General features: G+C 44.2%; 1 protein-coding gene across 3 annotated transcripts in view; it reads right to left on the bottom strand.

The window, feature by feature from the left end:
• Positions 1-649: 649 nt before the first annotated feature.
• LOC131140601 (HEAT repeat-containing protein 5A-like) overlaps positions 650-17,052 on the bottom strand; it is a 24,634-nt gene continuing 8,231 nt past the window's right edge. The window contains exons 16-42 of one of the 3 annotated variants that reach the window (XM_058091184.1): positions 16,893-17,047; positions 16,690-16,795; positions 14,730-14,920; positions 14,475-14,634; positions 14,216-14,405; positions 13,973-14,142; positions 13,763-13,789; positions 12,024-12,168; positions 11,753-11,935; positions 8,294-8,527; positions 8,042-8,220; positions 6,554-6,622; positions 6,317-6,496; positions 6,028-6,247; positions 5,840-5,944; positions 5,639-5,773; positions 5,444-5,571; positions 5,202-5,349; positions 4,941-5,114; positions 4,760-4,861; positions 4,601-4,684; positions 4,323-4,529; positions 2,326-2,471; positions 2,074-2,181; positions 1,909-2,011; positions 1,672-1,825; positions 650-1,596 (exon numbers count right to left, since the gene is read on the bottom strand). In XM_058091184.1, coding sequence (XP_057947167.1) covers positions 1,434-1,596; positions 1,672-1,825; positions 1,909-2,011; positions 2,074-2,181; positions 2,326-2,471; positions 4,323-4,529; positions 4,601-4,684; positions 4,760-4,861; positions 4,941-5,114; positions 5,202-5,349; positions 5,444-5,571; positions 5,639-5,773; positions 5,840-5,944; positions 6,028-6,247; positions 6,317-6,496; positions 6,554-6,622; positions 8,042-8,220; positions 8,294-8,527; positions 11,753-11,935; positions 12,024-12,168; positions 13,763-13,789; positions 13,973-14,142; positions 14,216-14,405; positions 14,475-14,634; positions 14,730-14,920; positions 16,690-16,795; positions 16,893-17,047 — 3,966 coding nt within the window. In that variant the 3' untranslated portion in view covers positions 650-1,433. Of the gene's footprint in view, positions 1,597-1,671; positions 1,826-1,908; positions 2,012-2,073; positions 2,182-2,325; positions 2,472-4,322; positions 4,543-4,600; positions 4,685-4,759; positions 4,862-4,940; positions 5,115-5,201; positions 5,350-5,443; positions 5,572-5,638; positions 5,774-5,839; positions 5,945-6,027; positions 6,248-6,316; positions 6,497-6,553; positions 6,623-8,041; positions 8,221-8,293; positions 8,528-11,752; positions 11,936-12,023; positions 12,169-13,762; positions 13,790-13,972; positions 14,143-14,215; positions 14,406-14,474; positions 14,635-14,729; positions 14,921-16,689; positions 16,796-16,892; positions 17,048-17,052 lie in introns of all 3 variants that reach the window. The other 2 variants (XR_009132429.1, XM_058091185.1) reach the window with 2 other exon arrangements.

The raw sequence follows: 17,052 nt of genomic DNA, 5'->3' as shown, positions 1-17,052 counted from the left end.
ATGCAAATTGATGCAATGATGCCTTCGAGTGTCACGACCTGTGTCCCATGAGTCCGATTTGGCCACGGTGCCTGCAGGTGACCTACTAATTATATCCCAGACATCGATTCGTCTACATCACGCTCCGTCATACTCTCAACTCTCTCGTTTTCAGTGGAAAACTCACTTATTTTGCCTTTCTTTCTTAGCGCCATCATGTTGTGAGATTTTCCAGTATTTTAACATCTGTGGATAAAAATCCTCACCGATTCTGGTCTGCTCTATAACATGGCAACATGGGCATAAAACACATCATGTAGCTAGTCAAGTCAAGCTAGTAAAAGAATCACACCAGTAGAATAACACAGTTGAGCTACAACAAATTCTAAAAAAAAAAAAAAAATTTTTTTGAAGGGTAATGGGGTGCTGGTGGACGATCACAATTTCCTTGTTCTCCCTCATTTACTCTAAACATTTCCCACATTTTATGATATTGTACCGTTATAGCAGGAAGAAAAACTACACACACAGGCCTGGACATGGGAGTAAGCTGACTGGCTGTGTGGCGTTCAAGTGTTGCTTTACGGCTCGGAAATATCAAACACTGGGCAAAAAATGTTCACTTGGCTCTTTAAAAATAATTTAAAAAAAAGTATTTTAATTCCCCATATTGACATTTGTAAGACCTGACAAGGTCACATGACATGACTGGATGTAACACGTGTATTGGACATTTACAGGTTCTGATTTCGTGAGATTTCACAGCATGTGATGTCAAGTAAGACAAATGAAGTTTCTAAGTAATCAGAAAGCAAATAAAACTTTGACTTTACCACTTTATTTTCCGTTTAGTGTTTCTTCAATGCTTTATTGTCAGGTTTTCCACTTTGATTCATGTGTAAAAGATTACATTCGTGTATTCACACATTAGTGTTGTTGATGTAGTAAAGTGCTGATGGTCAAATGTTCCTTTTAGGCTTACATTTTACATTCCGCTACAAAAATATAACAAATCGGATGTGAGCTTGTTTGTGTTTTTATCATTACAAAATCCGCAGGCTCAAAATTCGTCAGGCTGCTTCCTTCTGAATTAAGTGGAGACTTTGGTGGTTTTGTGTTTGCTAACACAGGATGAGGATGTTTTGCACGTTGAGCTCAAGTCCACTCCAGTAGTTTTGTGCAACTGGACATACCGTGTTTGCATTGTCACTCACACTTTTACTGTACAAATACAAGCAAGCACGATTTTCAGCCTGGTGGTGATTGACTTTGTGTGGAATTGATCGCACGAGACGGAAAGCTCTGAAGGCAGAAGCAGCAGAGCGGCCACGGATGATGTGTCGAGCGTAAGACTGGAGTCTTAAGTCATCAAATAAAAACAAATGACGGCAGTGACCTACAGATTTTTGGATACAGATGTCACATCCTGCGTCCTACTGCAGGGGTCATTGACGTTACAGGAAGTTGGTTTTGAGCGTGATGCTGGGAGAGGACTTTGCTGCCCTGCGGGAGGTAGAGTTAGCGCTGCTACCTTTAGCATTCACAGCGCTCTCCTGGGTTCCTTTGAGGGCAGCTTCCAGGCGAGACTTGAAGTGAGGACAAGTTGTGATGAGAGACCTGACGGAAGAAGAAACACTTTCAGAACATCCTGGCCAGAAAGCACCTTAGCAGATGTCGCTAATCTGGTTTCACCTGAAGACGTCCAAGTGCTGGGGACCCAGGCGCATGAGGTCCTTGAGCGCCGCCTCATGGAGAGAGCGAGACGCTGCAGGAGCAGAAGACAGAGCATTCTCGTCCAGCAGGAAGGAGATGAGCAGAGGGAACAAGATGGCCACCAATGAGGAACCTGAAGGTCACACAGACACATGTTACGGCTGGGAAAAAAAAAAAAGAACAACTGACTCTTTGACCTCAACGCAATCCACTCACGCTGTGACTCTGCAGCGGCCTGCACCAAAACCTCCATGGCTCTGACGCCCTCCAGAACCACCTGCAGCTCTTCTGGGCACTGAGGACGACACCGCTCCACCTTCTGCAAGCAACCACAGTCAGTCAAACGTGGATCGCTACCGACAAGCGAATCAGGTGGAGCACCTGAAGGAATCGAAGCAGTGGCGGTCCGAGGGCCCGAATGTAGGGGACAGAAACCTCCTGGTGGGCTCGAAAGAGCAGAGCCAGCAACTGAAAGCATCGAGTGGCCTCCTGAAGAACATTCAAATAAAATACATTTTAATCAACTCGGGAGCCATCAAAAATTGTCGTTGGTGGTGCGGCAGTTAGGTTCAAGCACGGGGGGGGAAGTCACGAGGTAAGGCCCACCAACGCACGCGCGTCGTGGTCACTGACCCGTGGGTCCTTGGCGTCCATGCTGGTGGAGAAGCGTTGCAGACTGAGTGTGTGCAGCGGCTGCACCAAACAAACATTTGGACCGGCAGACACGAGGAAGACGGTCAGTGCTGTGAGGAGGATGACGGGATCCACGCCAATGGGCCCTGAATGCAACACACACACACACACACACAATGACTAACCCTTTGGAGTTAGGGTAGGATTTTGTAGTTTTAAGTCCAACCTCAACATATGCATATAACATATAACATATATTTTAATTTTTCCATAGTATTTTAACACATGATTACATCATGGCGAGTGCTATTGTTCATAACTCTTGTTTTATTTTACTGGATTACACCAAGAATAATTCATAATGCCGCCTACAGAGAACATACTAACTCCTTATTTCTAAAACCACAAATACTTCAACTTGCTGATATAGTTCATCTTCAAACAGCTAAAATAATGCATAAGGCTAAAAATAAGCAATTAGCTAAAAATGTCATCCAATACTTCTCTACAAGAGAGGAGAAATATGATCTCAGGGAAGAAGTACATTTGAAACACTTCTATGCTAGGACTACGTTATGCTAGCCATAGCATTTCAGTATGTGGAATCAAACTATGGAATGGATTGAGTAAGGAAATCAAACAATGCACAATCACAATGCACATATCACCTACTACATCAGTACGTGACACAAATAAATAAATTTAACTAAAAATAAAAACAAAAATAAACTTCAATTATATTAGGAAAGCAGGAAGTGAACAAATGTAACAGTTACTGATTGTAAAAGTACCAGATGGAGGGGTAGGATTTAATAAGCTTTGCTTCTTCCTACTTTTGGACATGTGGAATTTTGAACTGATTATGGGATGCATTCAATTGTAATCTGATGTGCATGTTCAAATGAAATTAAACCATAAACAAAAATTTAAAAATGTAAAAAAAAATTTTTTTTAATTAAATTATTATTACATTTTTATAATTTTTTTTTATTAAAAAATAAAATACAATTATATTAGAAAGGCAGGAAGTGAACAAATGTAACAGTTTGCTTTGCTTCTTCCTACTCCTTTTGGACATGTGGAACTGTGAACTGATTATGGGATGCATTCAATTGTAATCTGATGCATGTTCAAATGAAATTAAACCATAAACAAAAAATGTAAAAAAATAAATAATTTTTTTAAAAATTAAATTATTAAATTTTTATTAATTTTTTTATTAAAAAAATAAAATACAATTATATTAGAAAGGCAGGAAGTGAACAAATGTAACAGTTTGCTTTGCTTCTTCCTACTCCTTTTGGACATGTGGAACTGTGAACTGATTATGGGATGCATTCAATTGTAATCTGATGCATGTTCAAATGAAATAAAACCATAAACAAAAATTAAAAAAAATGTTATACAAATTTTTTTTTAATTAAATTATTATATTTTAATTAATTTTTTAAATTAAAAAAATAAAATACAATTATATTAGAAAGGCAGGAAGTGAACAAATGTAACAGTTTGCTTTGCTTCTTCCTACTCCTTTTGGACATGTGGAACTGTGAACTGATTATGGGATGCATTCAATTGTAATCTGATGCATGTTCAAATGAAATAAAACCATAAACAAAAATTAAAAAAAATGTAAAAAAAAATATTTTTTTTAAAAATTAAATTATTATTAAATTTTTATTAATTTTTTTATTAAAAAAATAAAATACAATTATATTAGAAAGGCAGGAAGTGAACAAATGTAACAGTTTGCTTTGCTTCTTCCTACTCCTTTTGGACATGTGGAACTTTGAACTGATTATGTGATGCATTCAATTGTAATCTGATGCATGTTCAAATGAAATGAAACCATTACCATTACCATTTCAAGTCAGATGAACCAGACCGTTTCACTTTCTACTACCATGCCGTTGCCTGCATTATCCGCAGATACGAGGTTGTGGACTCCTTAAGTTAAACCAATGAAGTTGCTCCCTTGTGCCCGTGTGTGCACGTACCAGCGTTCCACAGGTCCAGTAGCGTGCCGAGAGCAGAGCGCAGCATCATCTCCCACGCTCCCCCGCTTTTCTCCTGGCGACTCATCGATGATGTCAACACTACCTTCAGTGCTTGCAGAACTGCGTGGATCACCCCACCGGGCCCTTTGGCTGCCCCGCCTTTTGAGCCCACTTCCAGGTTCTCCGGTAGAGGACATGTGTGTGGTTCTGAAGTGACAGGCTAGGCTAGGTTAGGTTAGGTTGAGCAGATACCTCACAGGTCTGTGTGCGTGCGTTACCGGTGCGTGTGCTGGGTTGGAGCGCCGACTCTCGGAGAACTCCGAGGAGCAGGTAGAGAATTGTCGGCAGGATGGACACACTTCCTGCAGAACAACCATGAAACCATCAGCTCTTCCTTTGCAGTTCATGATGATGACATCATGAGCGCGTTTTGTCACCTTGTGGTGAGCAGATGGACGGCAGCTGAGACAGGACACACAAAGCCGAAGCCACGAGGTGACAATCGCTGTTGTTCAGACCCCACAGGGTCCCCCCTGGACCTGGACGCACAAATACACAGATCCTGTCAGTCACACGCCCACAAATCAAAGTCAGCATTTGAGGAACCTTCGTACTCACCGGTTGGTCTGGTTCCAGACAGTTTAGGACTGAGTTTGGGAAGTTTGCGGACCAGCACGCACAGGCAGATCTCCAGCGCTCCAAAAACCAGCGAGCGTCCGGGTATCAGGCCCCCGGTGTCCCGTCCCTCACCAAATTCTGGCAAGGTCTCCTTCTCGGATGCGCCATCGTCCACTGAAACAAGAATGTTTCTATGAAGATCTCCGAGGAGGACACCTGGAGTGACTTGAAGCTCCTCACGGAGGAGGCATGCACGCTCACCTTCAGCACTGTGGCGTTTTTCTCTGATGTGCTCCTGGGTGGACGTCACTATCTGACTTAGCAAGTCCAACATCAACGCCTGGATGGACGCCGCCTCTCTGGTGACCATCAGTCTGTGGAGAACGCTGAGCAGTTCTACACTCAGCACCTACACATACACGCATGGTCTGGACTTTAGTCTGATTCTCGATTCAACATACTAGATCCTTTAGATCTTCTGAGAGCTGGTTCTACTGTCTTACCTGGTCACTTGCTATCTTGGCACGCGTCCACGGGACGTCCAGCAGCGCCTGCAGCGCTTGCAAACAGGAAGTGATGTTCTCCATCTGTTCCTCGGAGTGAGGAGAGCACAGGAAGTGCACGCTGAGGCCTGACACACACAAGCAGTATGAGCGGCGACAACAACAAGGCCATCAAAGCCACCAGATGTCCGTTACCAAGAATTAGGTGGAGTCGCTCCACGTTGATGTCTTCTGGACTCTTGGCCCCGCACACAGAGCCACTGCGGCCCATGGAGGTGGGTGTGACCGGTCTGGACAGGTTGGCAGGGGCATCGTCGGACACGACAAAACCTGAAGCACACAAGACGCCCGTTTAACACTTAAAACTGATTGGCAGGGAGACGAGGACGAGCTGACCTGTGCCGCGGAGCCACAGCGAGGTGGCATGCAAGATGGGAGCCCAGGACGACGAGAAGTGAGTGACGGTCTGGTTGGCCGTCTCTGCGGTGTAGAAGGAACCTCCTGAAGATGACGCGACTGCGTTAGCGTACAGTTTCCTGGAAGTGTCTAGCAGGGATACTGAGAGTTCACTGAAAAACTCAAACCTGGGTCAGGTACTTGGGAAGTCTGTTCCTGCGGGAGCAGCAACGTGCTGCAGTCCTGCAGAGCCGCCAACCACAGGCGGCTCAGCTTGGATAGATCGGCGTGGACCAGCGCCAGCAGGCTCGTCCCTACAGACTCGGACTCGGTGCCGTCAAGAACCGGTCCACCGGTCCTATCTGGGTCTGACTCCTGTGAACTCCTCTGGACGGCTACAATGTAAACCTGAGTAATGTAAACAATGTAAACCACAGGTCAGACGCCATATGTTCCAAAGATAACACCTTGGATCACCTGTGCCCAGGCCTTAAGAACAGCCAGCGTTTCCATGGTAACGGCAGCCTCATTGTAAAGTTGACTGCACAGGTCCCCGCCTGTCTGGACCTTGGCCAAGGAGCTGGCCAGGAGCTCGTGGACGCGCCGGAGATCGCGGTGGTCGCTGACCACGCCGCTCGCTATCCAGGCGCTGCAGACCTGCCAAAGGTCAAAAGGTGAAATCCGCTGATTGAATGATTAGTGACGGCTGGTTACCTGACAGGCCTTTGCTGTGACATCGGGAGGCGCGTCGGCACTGAACGTTGGTCTCAGAGCAGCTCCGACCTTCACGCACACACGTGATTAAGTTCCACTTTGGATGCAATTTGTATGCATGGTGTCCAGAGCAGGGGTGGGCAAACTACGGCCCGGGGGCCACATCCGGCCCGCCAAGTGTTTGAATACGGCCCGCCCGTTCTTTCCAAAGTATTTCATTTAAAGTCAACATACAAGCTGGCATCATGGCTCGAGACGACATTTTCATGGTTTGGCGGTTTTATCAATTTTGTTATTTGATGCGGTCTGTTGTTTACAAAGTGCTCCTGAAAAAAGGGACACGAGCACATAATGATAATAATAATAATAATAACAAATAATAATATAAAATAATAATAAAAAAAATATTCTTATTATTATAAATTTATAACGCACTTTACATCAAATAAATGATCTGAAAGTGCACATATAGCAGATTGCATAACACTTTTACAGATACAATAATTTCGTTATTTGATGCGGTCTGTTGTTTACAAAGTGCTCCCTAAAAAAGGGACACAAGCACATAATAATAATAATAATAATAATAATAATAATAATAATAATATAAAATAATAATAACAAATAATATAAAATACAAAATGTATTCTTCTTATTATAAATGTATAATGCACTTTACATAATAACAATAAAATCATAATAAAATAATAATAATATCAAATAATAATAAATTTATTCTTATTATTATAAATTTATAACACACTTTACATCAAATAAATAATCTTAAAGTGCACACATAGCAGATTGCATGACACTTTTACAGATTTAATAATTTCGTTATGTGATGTGGTCTGTTGTTTACAAAGTGCTCCCGAAAAAAGGGACACAAGCACATAATAATAATAATAATATAAAATAATAATAACAAATAATATAAAATAATACTAAATTTATTCTACTTCTTATAAATGTATAATGCACTTTACATAATAATAATAAAATAATAATAATAAAATAATAATAATATCAAATAATAATAAATAATATCAAATAATAATAAATTTATTCTTATTATTATAAATTTATAACGCACTTTACATCAAATAAATAATCTTAAAGTGCACACATAGCAGACTGCATGACACTTTTACAGATTTAATAATTTCGTTATGTGATGTGGTCTGTTGTTTACAAAGTGCTCCTGAAAAAAGGGACACAAGCATATAATAATAATAATACAAATAATAATAATAACTAATAATAATAATAAAAAAATATTATTATAAATTTATAACGCACTTTACATGAAATAAATGATCTCAAAGTGCCCATAAAGCAGATTGCATGACACTTTTACAGATACAATAATTCCAGCTGGACTGTTACATATAAAATATGGAGTCTGGCCCCCCCCCGTCAATTTTGTTAAATCAATGCGACCCGCCAGTCAAAAAGTTTGCCCACCCCATGGTCCAGAGTGTCGCTTACGTTGGCCTGGTACTGCTCCAGGATCGCATGACCTGGAAACTCGGGCTCTGCGATGGCTGAGAATTGTCTAATGATGACCAGGAGTGTGTGCAGACCCGCCAGTCGCAGCTGGTCACTGTGATCCGTTGCCGCCATAAATGCCATGCGCACCAGATCGCCGAGGTGAAGGACCAGAAAGTCTGAGGGGACAAAAGGACAGGGGTCACAGAGACCGCTAGGGTCAACCAGATATTGTATCTGTGGCGGTCCTACCGGTGGAGGTGTTCAGGCATCTGTCTTGAGCCAAGGCCAAGTCAAAGTGAGCCGGGTCGTCTTTCTGACACAGTGCAATGATGCGACACACGCACTCCATCGCAAAGCAGCGCGTGGACCAGCGCAGCGCCTTGAAAGGGCCGGCGGACTCGGCCCGGGCTCTGAAGACAGACGAGTCGTCGTCCTGGACGGGGTCATCGTCTTCTTGACCCGCCTCCAATGTAGCGCCCCGATCTGCGGTTTATGAGGAAAATATTTGACACCTCAAATGTCAAGTGTAACAATTCTTAAGGATTTAGGGGCTATACCAGGGGTGGGCAAACTACGGCCCGGGGGCCACATGCGGCCCACCAAGCGTTTGAATCCGGCCCGCCAGTTGCTTTTTAAGTATTTCAACTTTTAACATAGGGCGGCACGGCGGTCTGGTGGTTAGTGCGCAGACCTCACAGCTAGGAGACCAGGGTTCGGTCCCCGCCCTCGGCCATCTCTGTGTGGAGTTTGCATGTTCTCCCCGTGCATGCGTGGGTTTTCTCCGGGTACTCCGGTTTCCTCCCACATTCCAAAAACATGCTAGGTTAATTAGTCACTCCAAATTGTCCATAGGTATGAATGTGAGTGTGAATGGTTGTTTGTCTATATGTGCCCTGTGATTGGCTGGCGACCAGTCCAGGGTGTACCCCGCCTCTCGCCCGAAGACAGCTGGGATAGGCTCCAGCACCCCCCGCGACCCTCGTGAGGAAAAAGCGGTAGAAAATTAATGAACTTTTAACATACAAACTGGCAACATGACTTGCAAGACGGATGTCTTATTTAGTAAAAAAATATATATAAAATAATTAAATTAAATAAAATGACATAGTTTGATGTGTTCTGATATTTAAAATATGTCATTTTACAGATACAATTAGACAAATAATTAAAGGAAAATTATAAGCATGAAATAGTGTGTGTGTGTTAAATATATGTTCTGGCCCCCCTGACAATTTTGTTAACTCAATGCTGCCCACCAGTCAAAATATTTGCCCACCCCTAAACTACGGTGTGGGTCGAGGGTCAAACAGGACGTGCAGACGTTCATCACACTTCCAAAAAAATTAAAAGGAAATTCCCGCTGACAGCCCTAATTATTGAATTATATAAGAATTATGTAAAAGTACCTTTACCCAAACTAATTGCTCTAGCACAGGGGTGGGCAAACTACAGCCCGGGGGGCCAAATACGGCCCACCAAGTGTTTGAATCCGGTCCGCCAGTTGCTTTTTAAGTATTTCAACTTTTAACATACAAACTGGCAACATGACTTGAAAGTCGGATTTCTTACTTAGTAAAAATAAATAAATTAAATTAAATTAAATGACATAGTTTGATGTGGTCTGATATTTAAAATGCTCCTGAAAAAATGAGAACATAGTACACCTAATAGTACAACACTTTTACAGATAAAATTAGACAAATAATAAAATTAGACAAATAAAATTATAAGCATAAAATAGCGTGTGTATGTGTTAAATATATGTTCTGGCCCCCCGAACAATTTTGTTAACTCAATGCGGCCCACCAGTCAAAATATTTGCCCACCCCTGGGCTATACGCATGGTACCACAACAAAGTATTTCATCGTTTCAGCCTCTCATCCACACAGAAACAACTTCCTGGGTGACCTGACACGCTATTTTGAAAACGATTATGACACCCACCCGTCGCTGTCACGTGACCATAAGTGAGATTTCATGACAAGCCAACATAATATCGGAATATTTCGACTAGCATGACTCACCCCAGTCGACATTCTCCTGATATTTTGTTGTCTAAAATGCCAAAATGACAATTCTTCAAAAGTCTAGACCAGTGGATTTTCAACCTTTTTTGAGCCACGGCACGTTTTTTTTTTTTACATTGGAAAAATCTTGTGGCACACCACTAACCAAAAATGTTACAAAATGTCACCACGACCTCACACGAATGTGGCCCGCAGGACACTAGTTTGAGGCCCCCGCCTTGATATGAAAGTTTAATGTTAGTTTGATATGGATGCTGTATGGTATCATGTACCCAGAAAAAATGATTACGTTTGATTCATGTTCATGTTAAAGGTTAAATAACTGTTAATAGTTATCCTCCCTATCCGTGTGGAAGTGGTAAGTTTTTGGGTTTGATATGGATGCTGTATGGTATCATGTACCCAGAAAAAATTATTACATTTGATTCATGTTCATGTTAAAGGTTAAATAACTGTTAATAGTTATCCTCCCTATCCGTGTGGAAGTGGTAAGTTTTTGGGTTTGATATGGATGCTGTATGGTATCATGTACCCAGAAAAAATTATTACGTTTGATTCATGTTCATGTTAAAGGTTAAATAACTGTTAATAGTTATCCTCCCTATCCGTGTGGAAGTGGTAAGTTTTTGGGTTTGATATGGATGCTGTATGGTATCATGTACCCAGAAAAAATTATTACATTTGATTCATGTTCATGTTAAAGGTTAAATAACTGTTAATAGTTATCCTCCCTATCCGTGTGGAAGTGGTAAGTTTTTGACTATTTAAGTTTAAAGGAAATAACTCGAAGGCTACCGTTTAGGTGGCTAGCTCTCTAGTTTGCGAGTTAGCATGTGTCTCGAGACCCTGCAGTTGCGCAATATGTTGTAAATAAAAAGAGTATAAATGTGACTATAGTCGTGTTTTGTCATGTCTACAGGGCTCTAATAATGCTTTGTTCATTTTAATCTGAAAAAAATCATTTGTCTACCCACCAACTATATGTGCTTTCTTACGTTTTTATTATTTGCCGTTTTATTATTATTATTATTATATTTATTTATTAATGATTGATTGATTTTCTTTATTCTTGATTGTTTATTTTTCATCTTTTGTGCAGAAAATAAAAATGAAGATATTTGAGAACAGTGGAATGTTTTATCAGAGCTTTTATTGTAGAAAATTGGAACCAAAGCACTGAAAAAGTTTGTATATTTTTCTGTTTTTAATAAATGCGTTGTTTTTTTTTTTGGAAAACCTGATGTGGCCCAGTCTCACCCAGACCCTAGCTCCAGTGGCCCCCAAGTAAATTGAGTTTGAGACCCCTGGGTTAAAGGAATATTCCATCCCTGTTCAATTCTTTCCGTTTGAGCAAATAAACCAAAGTGAATTGGAATATTTGGGTCCATGTATACTATTGACATAATGGCTATTGACATAATATTTGCAAATGATGAATAATAAATGTTAATTATAAAAAGTGATATTGGATAATTCCTCACGGCACACCTGACGGTTTCTCAAGGTACACTAGTGTACCGCGGGACAGTGGTTGAAAATCACTGGTCTAGATGATATCTTTTGTAGTTTGGTGTGGACGAAAACATTTTTCGTCAAAAAAAAACAGTCAAAAAAAAAAAAAAAGTCAGGAGCATTCCCGTGTGGACAGTGTTGTGTGATGTCATCAGTCATGTGACCCACCGGTAGACGCAGACAGGACATCCTTGCAGAGTTTGAGCCAGTGTCGGAGCATACCACTGGTGGCGCTGGACGCAATCATGTGTACCAAAGTCTCCTGGATATCACTCCGGAGTCCTGGGTCAGACTCCTGGTCCAGCAGAGAGACGAGAGCTCCTTCCAGGCCCACTTCTTTGATGGTGACATCTGCAGGGAACAGCGGTGTCACTCCCACATCTTAAGACCATGCATGACATCACACTCCATCAAGAAGTATTGTGTGTGTGTGTCTCACCCATTTGTGTGTGTTCTCGTCTCTGCAGTTCCTTGAACTGCGCCACAGCCAGCTCACACACCTCTCGCGCCCCCCGCTGTACCAGCTGCCTCAGACACGCCACCACCGCCCGCCGCAAACACAGATGGGAGCTGCACAGGTTTGCCTGACATGCACACACACACACACACACACACACACACGGACAGTTCAAAGTGTGTTGATTGTCATGTGATGATCACAGAAGCGTACATCCCTCCACACGGTGTGTGGGTGGAGCGTTGACATGCGAGTGATCTTTGCTGTTAATGAACGAGTCCATTAGTGCACGTCACAGCGGTTGTTCCATCTCTTCGTTCTTTAAACTTCCACAGATACTTGACGTAAAAAAAAAAAACAAGTTTGGAAGCTGCTGGACTGCTACTAAGTTCATGACCTCCAAAGCAACAAGCATTTCAAGTAGCAAAGTTTGGATGCTTTATTTTGAAGGAGACACTGAGAAACGCAAATAGAAGTTATTCATTCATTCATTCATTCATTCATTTTCTACCGCTTTTTCCTCACGAGGGTCGCGGGGGTGCTGGAGCCTATCCCAGCTGTCTTCGGGCGTAAGGCGGGGTACACCCTAGACTGGTCGCCAGCCAATCACAGGGCACATATAGACAAACAACCATTCACACTCACATTCATACCTATGGACAATTTGGAGTCGCTAATTAACCTAGCATGTTTTTGGAATGTGGGAGGAAACCGGAGTACCCGGAGAAAACCCACGCATGCACGGGGAGAACATGCAAACTCCACACAGAGATGGCCGAGGGTGGAATTGAACTTGGGTATCCTATCTGTGAGGCCCGCGTGCTAACCACTCGTCCACCGTGCAGCCTAACATTCATTCATTCATTCATTTTCTACCGCTTTTCCTTACAAGGGTCACGGGGGTGCTGGAGCCTATCCCAGCTGTCTTCGGGCGTAAAGCGGGGTACACCCTAGACTGGTCGCCAGCCAATCACAGGGCACATATAGACAAACAACCATTCACACTCACATTCATACCTATGGACAATTTGGAGTGGCTAATTAACCTAGCATGTTTTTGGAATGTGGGAGGAAACCGGAGTACCCGGAGAAAACCCACGCATGCACGGGGAGAACATGCAAACTCCACACAGAGATCGCCGAGGGTGGAATTGAATTCGGGTCTCCTAGCTGTGAGGCCTGCGTGCTAACCACTCGAACACTGTGCAGCCTTAAATATTACTTATTATACTTAAATATTCATTCATTTTCTACCGCTTTTCCTCACAAGGGTGCTGGGGCCTATCCCAGCTGTCTACACCCTTGACTGGTGGCCAGCCAATCCCAGGGCACATATAGACAAACAACCATTCACACTCACATTCATACCTATGGACAATTTGGAGTCGCCAATTAACCTAGCATGTTTTTGGAATGTGGGAGGAAACCGGAGTACCCGGAGAAAACCCACGCATGCACGGGGAGAACATGCAAACTCCACACAGAGATGCCCGAGGGTGGGATTGAACCCTCGTCTCCTAGCTGTGAGGTCTGCACGCTAACCCCTAGACCACCGTGCCGCCCATAGAAGTTATTAATTATTGTATTTGATTGTGTTAATGAGAAAAACATACGAAAGCACACGGTGAGTTGTAAACAAATCCAAAGCAACACAAAGTCAAACATGAATAAGTTTAAAGCGATAAGCTTCCCCCCCCCGCAAAGTCTGATGGAGCACCTACCAACATGGAATGTTCCAATAAGAGCTCCTGTAAGACACGACAAAGGGTTTAATACACACATGCTACAAATGCCTGAATAACCATGTGCGAGCAGCCATGTTTCCATAGTGACAGGACGTTTCTGGTTGATTATTCCTAAAATGTAAGAAGTATCTCCACGAGGTGTGTGTGTGTACATGTGTGTGTGTGTGTGTGTGTGTGTGTGCTCACACAGAGTGCAGGGACGAGGCTGGCCAGGTGAACATGTTGCGGGCAGAACATGTGTAGCTGCTGCAGGCAGGAAATGGCGGAGGCCTGAACCAGGCAGTGGGGCGTGGCCCGCATGGCGCCACAGGCCACCATACAACTGGAGCGTAACGCGGTCACAGCGGGCCCCTCCCCTGACAAAAAAACCATACCGTATGTTCGTGTTCCTCCATGTGGCATCGGCGAACCAAGAGAGGCGTGTCCTACCTTGCAGGTCGGGGCCAAGGCACGTGATGAGGGCGTGCAGGCAGCGGCCGAGGCTGCAGTGGACCTCTGGGTGGGTGGGCGGAGCCAAGAGCAACAGTCGCAGCACCAGCGCAAAGGACGGATTGGCATGGGCGTGGTACAGCCCACGGGATAGGTCCACCACCAGGGCAAGACTGTGGAGTGACCATGTCTGAAAGAAACGCAAATCGTTTGTTTGGTTTCCAAGACGACACAGGAACCACGCAAAGCGAGTGCCTACCTGAACCTCGGGTGACGTGCCGTCCTGACTCAGCGTGAAGAGCACTCCGAGACAGGTGGAGAGATGTTGTGGCGAGCTGATGCCTCCAACGTAGCGGTGCAGCGCCCCCAGTGCCAGAGAGCAGCCACTGCGAGAAGCGCTATCCCGAGCAGTCTTTAGCCTGGACGCACAACATAAACCATGCTAATTATGCATATAGATACACATATGTATATTTACACACGCATAATTCCATACACCACAGTTCCGTCCCACCTGTCCAAGCAGAGCAGTGACACAGACACGGTGAAGCCTGCATCTCCTACGACCTGCACAAGACGAGCAAGGCCCTCAGCTGCCACGCAGCGTAGAAGAGGACTGGAGCTTTCCAGCGCCGCCATCAGGAGAGACACTACCGGGAGACGAGCCTCCTCCGACCCCAGAAGGCCTTGGGTGGTGCCCGGGTGCTAATTGAAGAGAACAATGAGCTATTTAAATCATTCATTCATTCATTTTCTACCACTTTTTCCTCACGAGGGGGTGCTGGAGCCTATCCCAGCTGTCTTAGGGCGAGAGGCGGGGTACACCCTGGACTGGTGGCCAGCCAATCACAGGGCACATATATAGACAAACAACCATTCACACTCACATTCATACCTATGGACAATTTGGAGTGGCATGTTTTTGGAGGGGGCGGCACGGTGGTCTAGGGGTTAGCGCACAGACCTCACAGCTAGGAGACCAGGGTTCAATCCCACCCTTGGGCATCTCTGTGTGGAGTTTGCATGTTCTCCCCGTGCATGCGTGGGTTTTCTCCGGGTACTCCGGTTTCCTCCCACATTCCAAAAACATGCTAGGTTAATTAGCCACTCCAAATTGTCCATAGGTATGAATGTGAGTGTGAATGGTTGTTTGTCTATATGTGCCCTGTGATTGGCTGGCGACCAGTCTAGGGTGTACCCCGCCTTACGCCCGAAGACAGCTGGGATAGGCTCCAGCACCCCCCGCGACCCTCGTGAGGAAAAGCGGTAGAAAATGAATGAATGGATGAATGAATGTTTTTGGAGGAAAGCGGAGTACCCGGAGAAAACCCACGCATGCACGGGGAGGACATGCAAACTCCACACAGAGATGGCCGAGGGTGGGAATTGAACCCTGGTCTCCTAGCTGTGAGGTCTGCACGCTAATGATCCGCCCTATTTAAATCAAATCAACTTTATTTGTATAGCACTTTTCCTGCAAAGACATGCCTTGACAGAATTAAAAACAATTACCACAATTAAAAGGAAAAACAATTACTAAGAAAGCCCCTCCCTCCCACCCTCCATACTAGACACACAATCACACACAGTAGGGAGACATGGCATGGCACTGAGGATCAAGGAAACGCCACCTTTGGGGGGGGCCGTCCACACTGGCAGGGGGACCAGCACCCGGGCCCCCCGACTCCGACAGACGGGCGGACCCCCACATTAAAAGGGAGGAACCCCCAGCCGGCCGGGTCGAAGGGACCCAAGGATGGCACCCCCTCAGCAGACCCCGGTGTGGAGGACCCCCCCTGGAGTTAACACTGGAGTTAAAAGCTAAAGACTAAAAGCATAAAATAGGACTAAAAAGATAAAAACATAAGATTAAAAATATGAGTTAAAAGCCTGATTAAAAAGGTCTTTAATGTCTTTAATCTTTTTTTCTTTTGAGTGTTTAGTCAGTGAAATACAGTAAACCTCGGATATATCGGACTCGGATATATCGGAAATTCGCTCACAACGGACAGATAAAAAAGAACCGATTTTTCTGTAATGCATTTCCAATAAAAATTCATTGCATATATCGGATTTTTTATAACGGATTTCGCCTATTTCGGACAAAATCTCCAGTCCCGTTCCAATGCATTTCCATGAAATTTCCCTCGCATATATATCGGATGGCCGCATCGTGGCGCTCCCGATTCGCCGAATCGTGACAGGCCGCTATACGACGTCATTTGCAGCGTTTGCAGCGTTGCCTGCGCGTCCAGGTACATTGGAAACATAGTCAAGGAAGTGCCTTTTTATAACGGATAAAATCCCATTTACGCATATACCGGATATAAATCCCATATATGCGTAAAACGGACATTTTCCGGTATACGCATATAACGGATTTCGCTTATATCGGACAAAACCAGTGGGAACAATTGAATCCGATATATCCGAGGTTTACTGTATTTAAAAAAGCGTCATCCAGACTGTAGTACCTTGAGTAGACTACAGATGGCGGCACACACGTGCGTCTGGACAGTCTTCTGGCGCTGACCCTTCAGCTGTTTCAGGGTCTCTACAAACTGTTCTAGAATCTTCACTCTGGGACACACAGAGCAGAGATGAAGCGGGACCATCCCAAACCAACCAACACAATCCAACTTGTGGTGTCCAAGGACATGATAAAATGCAGACAGACCTCTGAGCCGAGATGATGTGCGGGAAAAGGAGTCCGAAGAGGTGTATGGCGGCACCAGTCAGGGCGGTGGCGGGGAGAAGAGGAGCGGGGGCTTCCTCGCTTCCCTCGCAGACAGCAAAGGGGTCGTTTTCCAGCGAGCCTGCTGCGACATGCAGCTGCG

The sequence above is a fragment of the Doryrhamphus excisus genome, chromosome 13 (genome assembly GCF_030265055.1).
Source record: "Doryrhamphus excisus isolate RoL2022-K1 chromosome 13, RoL_Dexc_1.0, whole genome shotgun sequence".
Taxonomy (NCBI): domain Eukaryota; kingdom Metazoa; phylum Chordata; class Actinopteri; order Syngnathiformes; family Syngnathidae; genus Doryrhamphus; species Doryrhamphus excisus.
This window is presented reverse-complemented; position numbering and strand designations above follow the sequence as displayed.